Genomic DNA, 18,858 nt, shown 5'->3' on the forward strand with positions numbered 1-18,858 from the left:
TACAGTGTACCAAAGTAAACAAACAAGGGAGAGCATCGGAGCATGAAATGGCATGAAATTTTGGGTATGTCCAGGTTCAGAGCTGAACACCTTTAAGTATTTTCATTTTCCTAATTTCCAGAGAACCCCTTTAATGTAAATTTGCTAATTTAGAAAACACCGAACTATAAATGTAAAAACAAAAAAAACTAAGTTTTATTTTTTTACAACTTTTTGGTCAAATTACACAATAAAACTAAAAGTTAAAAAAAATTCTGTATGCAAAAATACATTAAAATAAGCCCTGTTTCTCAGGCTACCAAACATTATTTTGCTAGCGTGAGAAATAAAAAAAACAGTTGCATCACCATCTGTACAAAATTGCTAAAAAAGTGGATGATTATTTAGGTCGCTGGGGGGTGGTCAAGGTTTCTGAGGAACGTTTGGGGGCAGCTCTGGATTCTCCTAGGAGCCCATACACTCTAGTTACAACCCTCATAATGTCCTTATTTAATTATATATACTACTTTTCAGCACAATAACAAAGCTAGTCACATGGTAAGTCACATGGCATGACGTCAAACACAGCCGACCTGTCACGACACTTCTCTCACACACCGCCGTCCGAAGGGCCTTTGAGAGGCGCACTGTTATTGGTCTGTTTTTATCTGCGGAGTGCTGATTGGGTAGAGATCGTTAGGGGCGGGGCTCAGCGCTGGGAAGTGAATGGTTGCTTTTTGTAGCTGTGCGCACAGTGCTTCCGGTACATAGTGATTTGTATACAGTAGACATGGAGGAGTTGTGTGGCTGCCTCTGATCCCTACACCATGCCTGTGTGTGCGCGCTACTGAGGAGCGTACGACCTCTCGGCCTGCCGTTGATTCGGGTACGTTATTCTCATGTGTATGCGTTATATATAAAGCTACGTTGTATTATAGACAGACTCATAAGGCACCTTCTCAGAGGGGCTGCTCAGACCTGACATAATATATTGCATTACCTCTAAAGGGGTCCATACACTGTGTTCCATCTCTTCTTCCCACTGTAAAATAAACTCCCTAGTATAACATAATAAGAGTAATAACCTATGTAATCATGCGTCCTCCAGTTAACATTTCTTTGCGCAAGTTTGTAACTATTGGAATTTGGGGTGGGGAGGGGAGTAGGGAAAATAATAAAGAAGAGTGTAGCCCCCTTTAAGGATCCTCATTTATTACTATTGGTCATAGACCATTAAGCGCCTTATTTCCGTTTTCTTTTTACTCATTTAAAACTTTACTTTTATTTCTCTTAACCTTTTAAACCAGACATACCCCCTGGTAGGGGCATCATACTGATTAACCCCTTAAGGACACATGTACGTCATCTCTGGCCGTGACTTAAGGACCAGAGAAGTACATGTGCGTCATGGTGATCGGGCAGGTGTAATAGCAAGCGATCAAAAAATCATACGCACCCCAAAATAGTGCCAATCAAACCGTCATCTCATCCTGCAAAAATCATACCCTACCTAAGACAATCTCCCAAAAACTGAAAAAACTATGGCTCTCAGACTATTGAGACACCAAAACATGATTTTTTTTGTTTAAAAAAATGATATAATTGTGTAAAAATTACATAAATAAAAAAAAGCATACATATTAGGTATCGCCGCGTCTGTAATAACCTTCTCTATAAAAATATCACATGACCTAACCCCTCAGGTAAATACCGTTAAAAAAAACAGTGAAAAAAAGCCATTTTTTGTCTCCTTACATTACCAAAAGTGTAATGGCAAGCGATCAAAAAGTCATATGCACCCCAAAATAGTGCCAATCAAACCGTCATCTCATCCCGAAAAAAATTAGCCCCATACACAAGACATTCTCCCAAAAAATAAATAAAACTATAGCTTTCAGATTGTGGCTTTTCAAAAATGAATTATGTAAAACTGAAACAAACAACCAAAAAATTAGTCATATTTGGTATTGTCGCGTCTGTAACAACCTGCTCTAAAAAATACCCCATGATCTAACCTGTCAGATAAATATTGTAAATAACAAAAAATAAAAACGCTGCCAAAACAGCTTTTTCTTGTTACCTTGCCTCACAAAAAGTGTAATATAGAGCAACCAAAAATCATATGTACCCTAAAATAGTACCAACAAAACTGCCACCTTATCCTGTAGTTTCCAAAATGGGGTCACTTCACTTTCTACTCTAGGGGTCTTTTAAATGTCATATGGCAACTTAAAATTATCCCAGTGAAATCTGCCCTTCAAAAACCGTATGGCATTCCTTTCCTTCTGCACCCTGCCTTGTGCCCGTACAGCAGTTTACGACCACATATGGGGTGTTTCTGTAAACTACAGAATCAGGGTATTAAATATTGAGTTTTGTTTGGCTGTTAACCCTTGCTTTGTTAGTGGCAAAAAATGGATTAAAATTGAAAATCTGCCAAAAAAGTGAAATTCTGAAATTTCATCTCCATTTCCATTAATTCTTGTGGAACACCTAAAGGGTTAACAAAGTTTGTCAAATCAGTTTTGAATACCTTGAGGGGTGTAGTTTCTAAAATTGGGTCATTTTTGGGTGGTTTCTATTATGTAAGCCTCACAAAGTGACTTCAGACCTGAACTGTGGGTTTTTGAAATTTTCTGAAAAAACTTCTAAGCCTTCTAACGTCCCCCAAAAATAAAATGTAATTCCCAAAATTATCCAAACATGAAGTAGACATATGGGGAATGTAAAGTAATAACTATTTTTGTAGGTATTACTATGTATTATAGAAGTAGAGAAATTGAAATTGGGAAATTTGCTAATTTTTCAAACTTTTTGGTAAATTTGGTATTTTTTTTATAAATAAAAAAAAAAAAAAAATTGACTCAATTTTACCAGTGTCATGAAGTACAATATGTGACGAGAAAACAATCTCAGAATGGCCTGGATAAGTAAAAGCGTTTTAAAGTTATTCACACATAAAGTGACACATGTCAGATTTGCAAAAAATGGCCTGGTCCTGAAGATTAAATATGGCAGGGTCCTTAAGGGGTTAAAACCATCCCTTTCTTTTGTTTGTATGTTTCACCGCTGCATCGAAATCTGAGTTTTTATTCATACAGTCAGGTCCACAAATATTAGGACATGGACACAGTTCTAACATTTTTGGCTCTATACGCCACCACAATGGATTTGAAATGAAATGAACAAGATGTGCTTTAACTGCAGACTATCAGCTTTAATTTGAGGGTATTTACATCCAAATCAGGTGAACGGTGTAGGAATTACAACAGTTTGCATATGTGCCTCTCACTTGTTAATGGACCAAAAGTAATGGGACAGAATAATAATCATAAATCAAACTTTCACTTTTTATTACTTGGTTGCAAATCCTTTGCAGTCAATTACAGCCTGAAGTCTGGAACGCATAGACATCACCAGACGCTGGGTTTCATCCCTGGTGATGCTCTGCCAGGCCTCTACTGCAACTGTCTTCAGTTCCTGCTTGTTCTTGGGGCATTTTCCCTTCAGTTTTGTCTTCAGCAAGTGAAATGCATGCTCAATCGGATTCAGGTCAGGTGATTGACTTGGCCATTGCATAACATTCCACTTCTTTCCCTTAAAGAGGACCTTTCACTAGTTTAAAAACTAAAAACTAACTATATCGTAGCGCACAGATCATAGCCTGGGAGTCCCAGGCTATGAGCTGTGCCCTACGATTGGCCAGCGCTGCAGCAAGGGACAACCCTAATACAAAAACTCTGCCCCGTACAACAGAGGGAGCTGCAGACACCGGAACCTATACCGGGCGAACGGAGCGGCGCCCAGAAATACTAGTAAGTGCAGGGGGACCCCTGGGCGCCGCTCTGCCCACTGATATAGTTAGTTTTTAGTTTTTAGTTTTTAAACTAGTGAAAGGTCCTCTTTAAAAAAACTTTGGTTGCTTTTGCAGTATGCTTTGGGTCATTGTCCATCTGCACTGTGAAGCGCCGTCCAATGAGTTCTGAAGCATTTGGCTGAATATGAGCAGATAATATTGCCCGAAACACTTCAGATTTCATCCTGCTGCTTTTGTCAGCAGTCACATCATCAATAAATACATAAGAACCAGTTCCATTGGCAGCCATACATGCCCACGCCATGACACTACTACCATCATGCTTCACTGATGAGGTGGTATGCTTAGGATCATGAGCAGTTCCTTTCATTCTCCATACTCTTCTCTTCCCATCACTTTGGTACAAGTTGATCTTGGTCTCATCTGTCCATAGGATGTTGTTCCAGAACTGTGAAGGCTTTTTTAGATGTCGTTAATCTGGCCTTCCTATTTTTGAGGCTCACCAATGGTTTACATCTTGTGGTGAACCCTCTGTATTCACTCTGGTGAAGTCTTCTCTTGATTGTTGACTTTGACACACATACACCTACCTCCTGGAGAGCGTTCTTGATCTGGCCAACTGTTGTGAAGGGTGTTTTCTTCACCAGGGAAAGAATTCTTCAGTCATCCACCACAGTTGTTTTCTGTGGTCTTCTGGGTCTTTTGGTGTTCCTTCTTTTGAAGAATGTTCCAAACAGTTGTTTTGGCCAGGCCTAATGTTTTTGCTATCTCTCTGATGGGTTTGTTTTGTTTTTTCAGTCTAATGATGGCTTGCTTCACTGATAGTGACAGTTCTTTGGATCTCTTGCAATAGAAAGACCAGCACTCCGTAATTCCATTAGTGAAGAAAAGCTTTCTTTATTCGTCACCCATATGTGACGCGCGTTTCGACACCAATCTGTGTCTTTGTCAAATTACAGGTGATAACAGCTCAATTTCACATACACAAGGCACCATTTAAATACAATTAAAAAAACCTGCCTCCTAATCACGCAAGTGATCACGTGATCGGGGCCGGACTATGCCGCCCCCAGCCATGTGACCAGTCACGTGACCATAGCATCATATTGCTACGCAACCAAAATTTTTCCTGTCCCTACTTTCTATTGTTTTGCGTCGCAATTATTTTTTATTTCAGGACACTTTTTTTCAGCAGCGGTGTGGGACCGCGATGGGGTCCAATGCTGCACCGCCATACGCAAATTGCTATATGGCACATTTTGAGAGAGAGTATATCTACCCAAGTGAGCTATATCAGAATCACTGTATATTTTGGAAACGTTTCATAGATGATGTTTTTTGCGTATGGCGATGCAGCATTGAGACCCTTATGTCCTTTGTGGACTACATCAATAATGTGAGACCTGAGCTGAAATTTACCCTGCACCAAGACACACAACGTGTCTCCTTCCTTGACACATGGGTGATTAGGGGAATTGACAACAGGATTACCACTGACTTGTATGTCAAGAAAACTGACAGAAACAGCCTCTTGTCATTCCATAGTAATCACCCTTCAACTACAAAAAAATCTCTGCCATACTCGCAATACAGAAGAGTGGCCAATATTGTCATGGATCGGGACACATGTGACCTTAGGTTGCAGGAAATGACCCAAAAGTTTGTAGATAGAGGTTATCCCCCCCATTTACTACGAGAACAGCTAGACAAGATAGAAAATCCCGTAGAACCATCAGAAAAGAAAGACAAAGGACAGAGAATACCACTAATTGTGAAATACCATCCTTGGATGGACCGTGTCAAAGCTGTCATTTACAAACACTGGAATATTTTACAAAATTCATATCCCACAATTCAGGCGTTTAGGGACCGTCCCATGGTGTGCTATAAGCGCAATAAAAATATTAGGGACATTATTGTCCGGGCGGACATAGGAAGTGACAGGGTGCTCCAGTGACAGCTCACTTTCTCAACAGTTAGGAAGGGAACATTTCCCTGCCTTAACTGTGTCCATTGTTCCAATGTCATCAAAGGCTCCAACATATCACACCCACAGACAGGACAACAAATCCCCATTCGAGGTCACTTCACATGTGATAGTAGTTTTGTAATTTACTTACTTAAATGTCCCTGTGGGTTGTGCTATGTTGGAGAGACGACAATGCGTATGAAAGACCGGGTAGGAAAGCATAAGTCCACAATTAGGAAGGAAAACACTTTGTTACCTATCCCCCAACATTTTAAAGAAAAAAATCATCGCATCTCACAACTGCGTTTTCAAATTTTAGAAGAAGTGACCTTACCTCGACGTGGAGGAAATCGGATCCAGATGCTCCACCAGCGTGAAGCATATTGGATCCATCGACTTGAGACGCTTGCCCCCAAAAGCCTTAATAAGGAATACTCACTGAGTAGTTTCATTTGATTCAGTATGTAGAACGTGTGATCATGAATTATCATTTTGCATTAATGTATATTTTTGTTCTGTAACTAATCACGGATGCCTCAGATCCCTAAACATAGTTGGAATATAGTATGGATCTTTAATATTGCATCGCAATCTATCCCTTGAAAGATCCAATATTGTTTGGATCAGTTGCGTAGCAATATGATGTCATGAGAGAAGTCATGTGACCGGGATCTTATTCCGGAGTCACGTGATTTCTTATGGAGACGGTTTAATCTTGATGTATCAGTATATATTATGAAAAATGTTTAAACTTGATGTGCAAGTGATTATAGAATGCCCAGATATATAATAGTATATGGATTCAGATACATGTCTTACCGTACTCCACCCACAGTTAATTCAGCTTGTTTCGGACTGGTTGCGTAGCAATATGATGCTATGGTCACGTGACTGGTCACATGGCTGGGGGCGGCATAGTCTGGCCCCGATCACGTGATCACTTGCGTGATTAGGAGGCGGGTTTTTTGAATTGTATTTAAATGGTGCCTTGTGTATGTGAAATTGAGCTGTTATCACCTGTAATTTGACAAAGACACAGATTGGTGTCGAAACACGCGTCACATATGGGTGACGAATAAAGAAAGCTTTTCTTCACTATTGGAATTACGGAGTGCTGGTCTTTCTATTGCAAGTATCTGGGGTATCTACCTACTGACCGTGCACCTGGACCCCGACTGAAGCACAGTGCCGCCCATTTGTTTCTAATAGCTCTTTGGATCTCATCTTGAGGGTTGACAGCAACAGATTCCAAATGCAAATAGCAGACTTGAAATGAACTCTGGACCTTTTATCTGCTCATTGTAATTGGGATAATGAGGGAATAACACACACCTGGCCATGGAGCAGCTGAGAAGCCAATTGTCCCATTACTTTTGGTCCCTTAACAAGTGGGAGGCAAATATGCAAACTGTTGTAATTCCTACACCGTTCACCTGATTTGGATGTAAATACCCTCAAATTAAAGGGTTAAAGGAAATCTGTCACCTACTTTTAGCATTTTAAGCTGTCACCATCGCTATGTTCACTAAAGTACCTTATTTCCAGCAGTCTTCTTTTTACTTGATTTCGTTTTGTCCTTTTGATATAAAAGCGCTTTTTATGATATGCTAATGAGGGTCCAAGGTGCCCAGCGAGGCATTTTTTTCCCTCTCCGGTGCCCAGTGACGCCCCCCTGCAGTGCCCAAGAACGCCTCCTGATTCTGAAAAAACCTCCCACAGCCCCGGCAAACGGTTCCGCCCCCTCCCCACGTCATAGTCTACCTTCTAGAAATGCCCCGTCCTTCTTCCTGTCGGCGGCCAGAAAACTCACACAGGCGCAGTACCGCCTGTGGCCTGCGCGATCATCAACCTCCTCAGGGCAACAGCGCTCGGGTTACTTCACTGGGGGCAGTTATTGGGCACTGCAGGAGGGCGTCACTGGGCACCGGAGAGGGAAAAAAACGCCCCGCTGGGCACCTTGGACCCTCATTAGCATATCATAAAAAGCGCTTTTAAATCAAAAGGACAAAACGAAATCAAGTAAAAAGAAGACTGCTGGAAATAAGGTACTTTAGTGAATATAGCGATGGTGACAGCTTAAAATGCTAAAAGTAGGTAACAAATTCCCTTTAAAGCACATCTTGTTCGTTTCATTTCAAATCCATTGTGGTGGTGTATAGAGCCAAAAATGTTAGAATTGTGTCGATGTCCCAATATTTATGGACCTGACTATGTTAATGAGCAATGAGAGCACTCAGAGGCGGGGCTGAATGTTTTGAGCACTGCTCTGTAACACCCCCTGTGCTCTGCACACGCCCCTCTCCCATTGATTGACAGGGCAAGACAGCAGGCTGAGGGCAGAGCTGTGTCCTGGCTTATACATATCCACTGTATATATGTGTATTATACACTCTCTGCACTATAGCTCCACCACACTCAAATTTTTCATATGAATAAAAACGCTGATATCTCTGCAGCCGTTTAATGTAAAGAGAAAAGAAGGGTACAGTTTTATTCAGCATGATGCGCCCTACCAGGCGGTATGTCTGGTTTAAGAGGGTTGATCCTGGTGACAAAGCCGCTTTAATTAAAAATGTCATAGAAGACTTTCTTCCCGTCTAAAATACTTTAAATGAAGAGAAATAGAAATGTTAAGTTTTAACTGATAAATGAGTATATAACACGCCACCATTATGCCAGGGTCACTTCCAAGTACCTTTTAAAGGGGTTATCCAATGTCTAAAACATGCCCTCCAATGCCCAGGCCCCTCATATAGATTATACTTACCCCGCTCCTCGTGTCGCTCCTAATGCCCGCACGGCATCGGCTGCCTCACCCACGATGCTAGGGAGGCACGTCCCTCTCGCTGTCTGCTTTTGTCTGATCCCCCGCCAGATGTTTTGATCCGCGTGAGGGGGGATGCAGCGGTGGCCGTGTGGGGATCAGGAGTGACGCCGATGCTGGGGAGCAGGGTAAGTATAATCTATATGGGTGGAATGTTAGATTTTGGATAACCCCTTTACAGCCAGATTTTCTACAATGAAATTTCTGCTGCATTTCCATGTCAAAATCTGTGACATTCCTGAGTCAAAATCTGCATCTTACATGCGGATTTGTCGCAGATTTTTGCTGCAGATTTTCCCCAGTTTTCACGGATTCGTCTCCTCAAGGAGATCCAGCACCGTCCATGAGCCGCGTCCAGGGCATTGCACCCAGCCAGCCAGAATCCTGCTATATACTGATGAGGGGCAAGCACCTCAAAACATCTGCCTATGGGTGAATATCCGGCCTGACTATATTCCCTTGTCAGATCCCAAGACTTGTTGGAAAGTCGGATCTTGAAACCACTTCCAATAGGTGGTGCTGGCGAGATGGTTCTCTTTTTTTTGGGAGGCCCCTCTTTGCAGACCCCATACATTGTAAAGGAAATACACAGCATAAATTGATGTTACAGATTTTAAATCCGCACGGAAGGACAGTTTCCGCCAGTCCTGTAATACGTTGCAGATTTGCCGCCCATAACTCCATTGTGGAAAGCCTGTGGCATTTCCGCCATGTGTGACTATATCCTAAAAGGTTTTTACTGTTTTTTGGAGATTGTTGGGGGTCTGACCCTCGGCACTCTGACCATTCAGCTTTTGCGCGCTCTGCAGTCTCTTAATTGTTTACACGGTACTGCAGAGTGTTGCAGTTTTGACCCATTCAAGTGAAAGAGACTAAGCTACTATACCCTGCACTGCTACTAAGGTTACTTTCACACTCGTGTTTTGGGCGGAACCATCATGGATCTGCAAAAACGGATCCGTTACAATACAATAATTCAACCGCATGACAAGACTGATCCGTCATGAACTCCATTGAAAGTTAATGGGAGACAGATCCGTTTTCTATTGTGCCAGATTGTCAGAGAAAACGGATCCGTCCGCATTGACTTACATTGTGTGCCAGGACGGATCCGCTTGGCTCTGCTTCGTCAGAGCAGAATGGAGACTGATCTGAGGCAAACTGATGGATTCTGAGCGGATCCTTTTCCATTCAGAATGCATTAGGCCAAAACTGATGCGTTTTGGACCGCTTGTTAGAGCCCTGAACGGATCTCACAAACGGAAAGCCAAAACGCGAGTGTGAAAGTAGTCTAAGTAGGCGAGCAGCAGGTAACCAGTGGAGAGGTGGCAGCATGCGGACGAGCCGTACCAGTGAGTAATGCATGACCAGGAATACATAGCATGATTGTTAGTAGAAAAGTTCAGTTCTTTTTCTAAATGTTTCAAGAGAGGTTTCCAATGATCAAGTCTTGTTGCTACCATTGACTTAAAGGTCATTGCCACATAGGCTTGTTATTGATCTTAAAGGGGTAGTCCAGGATTTTGATACTGATGACCTGTCCTTAGGATAGATCATCAATATTAGATTGGCAGAGGACTGACTTCCTACATCCCCACCGATCAGCTGTTTCATTGTGGAGCCATAACTCCCATTGAAGTGAATAGGAGAAGCGTCCTACAGTTCCATTCAGAACCCAACGGACAGAGCTACAATGAAATAGTTGATCGGCGGGATTACTGTGTCAGACCCCACCGATCAGAAGTTACACTATTTGCTTATATGGAGGATAGGCTATTAATATCAAAATCCCAGAAAACCCCTTTAAAGGGGTCATACCATGATTGATGTAAAAAATGAAAATCAGACATAATATACTGCATGACAATCTAACAAAGCTAGAAGCAGCCCTGCACCTCACATGGATCCAGAGATCTCCCTGATTGCTCCAATTGTTCTGCTATTTCAGGCTGGTACCTCAGAAGGTGTGTTCTTTCTCAGGACACGTGTCCTTTCTCTGGGGTGTGGCCTTCCTGCTGTAGCTCTTTCCCTGTAACTGCCACTGGTTTGAAAAATGTAGAATATTTTTCATGATACAAAATCGTTAATCTTTGTTATTTACAGAAAATGGTTCATTTTGATGATTAACGTCTGATTAAAGTCTTCATGAAATGTTATTTGCTTTACTTTGTAGGCCTAGAGTTCTTACAAGATGGCAGGTCGCAGGAAACGGGCACCTCCAGTCAAGCTGGACGATGGCGCAAAGAAACAGTTATCCTGGAACATGCATGAAGACAGAAGGAATGAAGTCACTCTTGAAGAGGATGGGGACCCTGCCGAGCCATGCACATCACTTTCTTTAATAAATAACAGTCCTGAAAGGTTGTTATCCACCTGTGAGACTGAAAGTCCAAGTACACAGCCAGGAAGAAAAGAAAATAATGACTCTAGAGACTTTTTGGCTCCATCATCTGTTGATCTTAGTTTAGTAGTCTTGCCCGTTCCTGATGATGACATCTGGAGAGCTTTGCTTTGTGTATTTAGTCTTCAGGTTTCTCCTGGGCAGTATGCTAGTTTGGATTTTGATGGGTGCAGTTTTACATTGACTGGTACCGCTTCCTCCAAACCTGCCCAGCTTTTGCTTTGTGTGCATAAATCAGACGTAGATGAAGGGTCTACACAAGAATCTAGCAGACGTGCAGAAGAGGTTCTTGTTGAAGCTTCACTTGGTGGCCAGATGCTGGATGACATAATGTGGTTGCAGAAGAAGAAGCTTATTGCACTTTATCAAAGGACAACCCCATATAATGAGCTTGAGGTAATCAAAGATCTGCTTGTCCCTACTACTACCAGTGGAGTCTCTGATCAGTCACTGTCATCTTCTGCTTTCATAAAAAATTCAATCCACCTTCTGTATTTTTTATTTTTTTTGCTAATATGGGCTTGTACCTTTATTGTAGAATCTGGACTCAGCCAGTGCCCAAGTGGTTCTTCAAGATTTGTTAAAACTTGGCAGGGATCAGGATGTTTTGTGAAGTTAAATTAAACCATACTGACCTTTAACGGGTTGTCCTACTCTCAGGATATGTCATCAGTACCTGATTGGTGGGGGTCCGACTCCCGACACCCCAGCCGGTCAGCTGTTTCAAGAGGCCAAGGCACTCCGTGAAGTGTCACTGCCTATTCCTAGGCCAGTGAAGTCACATTCATCGGTGACGGGGCCTAGGTGCATCTCCATCTCATTCAAGTGAATGGGGCTGAGCTGCAATACCAAGCACAGCCGCTATCCAGTGGAGGGCGCACTGTGCTTAGTAAGTTTTGAGGAGGCCGTGGTGCTCTTCAAAAAGCTGATTGGCGAGGGTGCATGGATTTAGACACCTAATGATCAGGTATTTACCTATCCAGAGGATAGGCCATCAGTATTAAACACTTGGAAAACCCCTTTAAATTGCCCTGGTGGTCCCCACCACTCTGATCCCTGCTAGGCCTACATCAGTCACAGAAACTATGAGTGACCCATGACCGCTTCAGGCCCAGTGGAGATCGGAGCAGTGATTTAAAATAAGAAGCTCTATTGGCTCTCTGGACATGTCCGTTTTAGTAAATGCTTACTTTCCTCATCAAATAATAATCCTGGAGCATCTTCTATAAAAACGTTGTTTTGTTCCTCCTGTTATTCCTTCTGAAAAATGTATGAATAACTTGACAATTGGATGTTACTAGTTGAGGATGTGTCTGCACAGTCTGGCGCTGTCCCATACAATCTAACTGTGGTAGTTGTGTAGGGACATACCCTTCGGACAGGAGATTTGTAACACCCAGTTTTCCACGGAGGGACAACAGAGGAATGGTGCAACGCTTAGTTCTAGGAAACGATGAGCCAGAATTGTTGATTTAGGCTTTGTTGACCTATACGTTTTTTTATTTTCGGAATTCCCTCTTTTTCCTAAAACCAGCTGCCATTGTTTTTAATGGGAGGCCACACTGCCATTCATGTGACCACAATGAAAGGGCATGTTCATTCGTGCTGTGGTGTCCATGTGGGCAGCAACATGGAAAAACCGCCACAGAAACTGTGGGAGATTGAGACCTAACCGCCATGTGAACTAGCACTTTGGCCCTTTTATATGACAGCATCTTCAGTATCTTACCTAAAACCAGGAATGGCCCTGAAACCCAGAAGATTTACAAATCTTTCATTATGCTATTCTATCCAATGCTGGTTTTGACTTTCAAATGCAGATGCAAATACTGACCATGTGAAAGCCTCATGGGGAATTTTAGTTTTTTATTTTACACACTTATATAGCGCTGTTATATTCCACAGCACTTTACAGACATTAGCATCAAGCTGTCCCCAATAGGGCTCACAATCTAAGTTAGGCTACTTTCAGATTAGCGTCAGACTTCTCCGGCAGCCTGTTCCAGCGGCTGAACAGCCTGCAAGATCCGTGCTGCAACTAGTGTACACGTGCCGCTGGAAGTCCGCTCGGGCCCAATTCACTATAATGGATGCGGGCCAGAGGTTAGGCCGCCGCATGGCAAACATGCCGATAGGTGGCTGTAATAAAACGACGACATGAATGGGCCGAAGCAGACTTCCGGCGGCACGCGTGCACTAGCGGCAGCATGGGTCCGGCAGGCTGTTCACCCGCTGGAACAGCCTGCCGGAGAAGGCTGCCGCTAATGTGAAAGTAGCCTTATGATAGTATTTACTAAACCAGACACGTCAGGGAAGCTGGCATGTTCCTTTTAAAGGGAACCCGTCACCTGGATTTTTGGTATAGAGCTGGGGACATGGGCTGCTAGATGGCCGCTAGCACATCCGCAATATCCATTCCCCATAGCTCTCTGTGCTTTTATTGTGTAAAAAAAAGATTTTAAAAAGATTTTATATATATATGTAAATGAGGCTACTACATTTCCAGGGCCCAGCCACGCCCACTGTGAAGGAGCCCAGCACCTCCCACATACTCCGAATCTCCTCCTTGCTCCTCGACGTCACAAAGCTAGAGCGCCGTAATCTTGCGATGTTAGCTCGCGCATCGCAAGATTACGGCGCTCTAGCTTTGTGACGTCGAGGAGGAGATTCGGAGTATGCGGGAGGTGCTGGGCTCCTTCACAGTGGGCGTGGCTGGGCTCCGGAAATGTAGTAGCCTCATTTACATATATATATATAAAATCTTTTTAAAATCTTTACACAATAAAAGCACAGAGAGCTATGGGGAATGGGTATTGCGGATGTGCTAGCGGCGATCTAGCAGCACATGTCCCCAGCTCTATCCCAAAAATCCAGGTGACAGGTTCCCTTTAAAGGGGTTAGCCCATGATTAATGTAAAAAATTTAAATCAGAGATCATATAGTACATGACAATCTATTTCTAACAAAGCTAGAACCAGCCCTGTACCTCACATGGTCCAGAGATCTCCCCATTCATTGATCTGCTGAATTTATATCAAGCCGACAGCTCAAGGGGAGTGTCTTTTCTGCTGCAGCTCAGGGGGCGTGTCTCAGCTCTCACTATCACAGCTCAGGAGGCAATTAAAGGATGAAACTGAGCATGTGCGGCCTTCTCAGTGAGCAGGTCAAAGAAATGAGAAAAAAACTAACAGCAGGTCGCGCTATACAGATACATTTTATAGAATAACACAGTGACTATACAGAATTTTTAATTACATGCAATTACAAAAGTATTCAGATCCAGGTGCTGGTTTGAAAACTAGAATATTTTTCGTGGGACAACCCCTTTAATTAATATAAATGATTAAAAAGTAAGTTTTAACCCTTATATTGCACCATGACATAAATATACAGCTTGGTGAATGAGTTTCCCATGCCTCCACATTGAGTTCATCAGTCACGTGGCCTAGGAGCAGCTCAGCCCCATAGAAGTAAATGGGGCTAAGTTGCGATACCAAGTGCAGAAGCTGTACAATGTACGACGATGTGCTTGGTGAACTGCGAGAAGGCCCCGGCGCTCACAGGAGTGCCGGTACCTTTTCAAAACGGCTAATCTGCGGGGATAGAGAGTGTCGGACACCCATTGATCAGATACTGATGACCTATCCCGAGAATAGGTCATCAGTATAAAAGTCTTGGAAAATCCTTTTAATCCCATGTTGAGTTCTGTACATGTATTACTGTACTTAACCTCATGTTAGGTCTTTAAAGATGATGCCCGCTCTGCTCTTTAACCCCTTAAGGACATCCTTATTTCACCTTAAGGACCAGGCCATTTTTTGCAAATCTGACCAGTGTCACTTTAAGTGGTGATAACTTTAAAACGCTTTGACTTATCCAGGCCATTCTGAGATTGTTTTTTCGTCACATATTGTACTTCATGACACTGGTAAAATGAAGTCCAAAAAATTATTTTTTTTTGCATAAAAAAATACCTAATTTACCCAAAATTTTGAAAAATTTGCAAATATCAAAGTTTCAGTTTCTCTACTTCTGTAATACATAGTAATACCCCCAAAAATTGTGATGACTTACCATTCCCCATATGTCTACTTCATGTTTGAATTATTTTGGGAATGATATTTTATTTTTTGGGGATGTTACAAGGCTTAGAAGTTTTGAAGCAAATCTTGAAATTTTTCAGAAATTTACAAAAACCCAATTTTTAGGGACCACTACAGCTCTGAAGTCACTTTGCGAGGCTTACATAATAGAAACCACCCAGAAATGACCCCATTCTATAAACTACACCCTTCAAGGTATTCAAAACTGATTTGACAAACTTCGTTAACCCTTTAGGTGTTGCACAAGAGTTATTGGCAAATGGGGATAAAATTTGAGAATTTCATTTTTTTGCCTAATTTTCCATTTTAACCCATTTTTTCCACTAACAAAGCAAGGGTTAACAGCCAAACAAGACTGTATCTTTATTGCCCTGACTCTGCCGTTTACAGAAACACCCAATATGTGGCCGTAAACTACTGTACGGCCACACAGCGGGGCGCAGAGTGAAAGGTGCGCCGTTTGGTTTTTGGAAGGCAGATTTTGCTGGACTGTTTTTTTGACACCATGTCCCATTTGAAGCCCCCTGATGCACCCCTAGAGTAGAAACTCCATAAAAGTGACCCCATCTAAGAAACTACACCCCTCAAGGTATTCAAAACTGATTTTACAAACGTTGTTAACCCTTTAGGTGTTGCACAAGATTTAATGGAAAATAGAGATACAATTTCAAAATTTCACTTTTTTGGCAGATTTTCCATTTTAATATTTTTTTTTCCAGTTACAAAGCAAGGGTTAACAGCCAAACAAAACTCATTATTTATGGCCCTGATTCTGTAGTTTACAGAAACACCCCATATGTGGTTGTAAACTGCTGTACGGGCACACGGCAGGGCGCAGAAGGAAAGGAATGCCATACGGTTTTTGGAAGGCAGATTTTGCTGGACTGGTTTTTTGACACCATGTCCCATTTGAAGCCCCCCTGATGCACCCCTAGAGTAGAAACTCCAGAAAAGTGACCCCATTTTAGAAACTACGGGATAGGGTGGCAGTTTTGTTGGTACTAGTTTAGGGTACATATGATTTTTGGTTGCTCTATATTACACTTTTTGTGCGGCAAGGTAACAAGAAATAGCTTTTTTGGCACCGTTTTTTTTTTGTTATTTACAACATTCATCTGACAGGTTAGATCATGTGGTAATTTCATAGAGCAGGTTGTCACGGACGCGGCGATACCTAATATGTATTAAATTTTTTTAATTTATGTAAGTTTTACCCAATGATTTCATTTTTAAAACAAAAAAAAGTTTTAGTGTCTCCATAGTCTAAGAGCCATAGTTTTTTCAGTTTTTGGGCGATTATCTTAACCACCTCCGGACCGCTGTACGCACAGACGCGTCCTGGAGGTGGTTGATTCATTCCTCCTGGACGCGCCGGCGCGTCCTCTCGCGAGACGCGAGATTTCCTGTGAACGCGCGCACACAGGCGCGCGCGCTCACAGGAACGGAAGGTAAGAGAGTTGATCTCCAGCCTGCCAGCGGCGATCGTTCGCTGGCAGGCTGGAGATGTGTTTTTTTTAACCCCTAACAGGTATATTAGACGCTGTTTTGATAACAGCGTCTAATATACCTGCTACCTGGTCCTCTGGTGGTCCCATTTGTTTGGATCGACCACCAGAGGACACAGGTAGCTCAGTAAAGTCCCACCAAGCACCACTACACTACACTACACCCCCCCCCGTCACTTATTAACCCCTTATTAGCCCCTGATCACCCCTAATCACCCCTGATCACCCCATATAGACTCCCTGATCACCCCCCTGTCATTGATTACCCCCCTGTCATTGATCAACCCCCTGTAAAGCTCCATTCAGATGTCCGCATGATTTTTACGGATCCACTGATAGATGGATCGGATCCGCAAAACGCATCCGGATGTCTGAATGAAGCCTTACAGGGGCATGATCAATGACTGTGGTTATCACCCCATATAGACTCCCTGATCACCCCCCTGTCATTGATCACCCCCCTGTCATTGATTACCCCCCTGTAAAGCTCCATTCAGACGTCCGCATGATTTTTACGGATCCACTGATAGATGGATCGGATCCGCAAAACGCATCCGGACGTCTGAATGAAGCCTTACAGGGGCATGATCAATGACTGTGGTGATCACCCCATATAGACTCCCTGATCACCCCCCTGTCATTGATTACCCCCCTGTCATTGATCACCCCCCTGTAAAGCTCCATTCAGACGTCCGCATGATTTTTACGGATCCACTGATAGATGGATCGGATCCGCAAAACGCATCCGGACGTCTGAATGAAGCCTTACAGGGGCATGATCAATGACTGTGGTTATCACCCCATATAGACTCCCCGATCACCCCCCTGTCATTGATTACCCCCCTGTAAAGCTCCATTCAGACGTCCGCATGATTTTTACGGATCCACTGATAGATGGATCGGATCCGCAAAACGCATCCGGACGTCTGAATGAAGCCTTACAGGGGCATGATCAATGACTGTGGTGATCACCCCATATAGACTCCCTGATCACCCCCCTGTCATTGATTACCCCCCTGTCATTGATCACCCCCCTGTAAAGCTCCATTCAGACGTCCGCATGATTTTTACGGATCCACTGATAGATGGATCGGATCCGCAAAACGCATCCGGACGTCTGAATGAAGCCTTACACGGGCGTGATAAATGACTGTGGTTATCACCCCATATAGACTCCCTGATCACCCCCCCTGTCATTGATCACCCCCCCTGTCATTGATCACCCCCCCTGTCATTGATCACCCCCCCTGTCATTGATCACCCCCCCCTGTCATTGATCAACCCCCCTGTCATTGATCAACCCCCCTGTCATTGATCAACCCCCCTGTCATTGATCAACCCCCCTGTCATTGATCACCCCCCTGTAAGGCTCCATTCAGACATTTTTTTGGCCCAAGTTAGCGGAATTATTATTTTTTTTTCTTACAAAGTCTCATATTCCACTAACTTGTGACAAAAAATTAAATCTCACATGAACTCACCATACCCCTCACGGAATCCAAATGCGTAAAATTTTTTTAGACATTTATATTCCAGACTTCTTCTCACGCTTTAGGGCCCCTAGAATGCCAGGGCAGTATAAATACCCCACATGTGACCCCATTTCGGAAAGAAGACACCCCCAGGTATTCCGTGAGGGGCATATTGAGTCCATGAAAGATTGAAATTTTTGTCCCAAGTTAGCGGAACGGGAGACTTTGTGAGAAAAAAATAAAAAATATCAATTTCCGCTAACTTGTGCCAAAAAAAAAAAATTTCTATGAACTCGCCATGCCCCTCATTGAATACCTTGGGGTGTCTTCTTTCCAAAATGGGGTCACATGTGGGGTATTTATACTGCCCTGGCATTCTAGGGGCCCCAAAGCGTGAGAAGAAGTCTGGTATCCAAATGTCTAAAAATGCCCTCCTAAAAGGAATTTGGGCCCCTTTGCGCATCTAGGCTGCAAAAAAGTGTCACACATCTGGTATCGCCGTACTCAGGAGAAGTTGGGGAATGTGTTTTGGGGTGTCATTTTACATATACCCATGCTGGGTGAGATAAATATCTTGGTCAAATGCCAACTTTGTATAAAAAAATGGGAAAAGTTGTCTTTTGCCAAGATATTTCTCTCACCCAGCATGGGTATATGTAAAAAGACACCCCAAAACACATTCCCCAACTTCTCCCGAGTATGGAGATACCAGATGTGTGACACTTTTTTGCAGCCTAGGTGGGCAAAGGGGCCCATATTCCAAAGAGCACCTTTCGGATTTCACTGGT

General features: G+C 43.0%; 1 protein-coding gene across 1 annotated transcript in view; it reads left to right on the plus strand.

Annotated features, from left to right (window-relative positions):
• The first annotated feature begins 718 nt into the window (after positions 1 to 718).
• SHPRH (SNF2 histone linker PHD RING helicase) overlaps positions 719 to 18,858 on the plus strand; it is a 126,160-nt gene continuing 108,020 nt past the window's right edge. Inside the window, exons 1-2 of the mRNA XM_040429507.1 lie at positions 719 to 865; positions 10,763 to 11,386. Coding sequence (XP_040285441.1) covers positions 10,781 to 11,386 — 606 coding nt within the window. The 5' untranslated portion in view covers positions 719 to 865; positions 10,763 to 10,780. The remainder of the gene's footprint in view (positions 866 to 10,762; positions 11,387 to 18,858) is intronic.

Source organism: Bufo bufo, chromosome 4 (genome assembly GCF_905171765.1).
Source record: "Bufo bufo chromosome 4, aBufBuf1.1, whole genome shotgun sequence".
Classification (NCBI taxonomy): domain Eukaryota; kingdom Metazoa; phylum Chordata; class Amphibia; order Anura; family Bufonidae; genus Bufo; species Bufo bufo.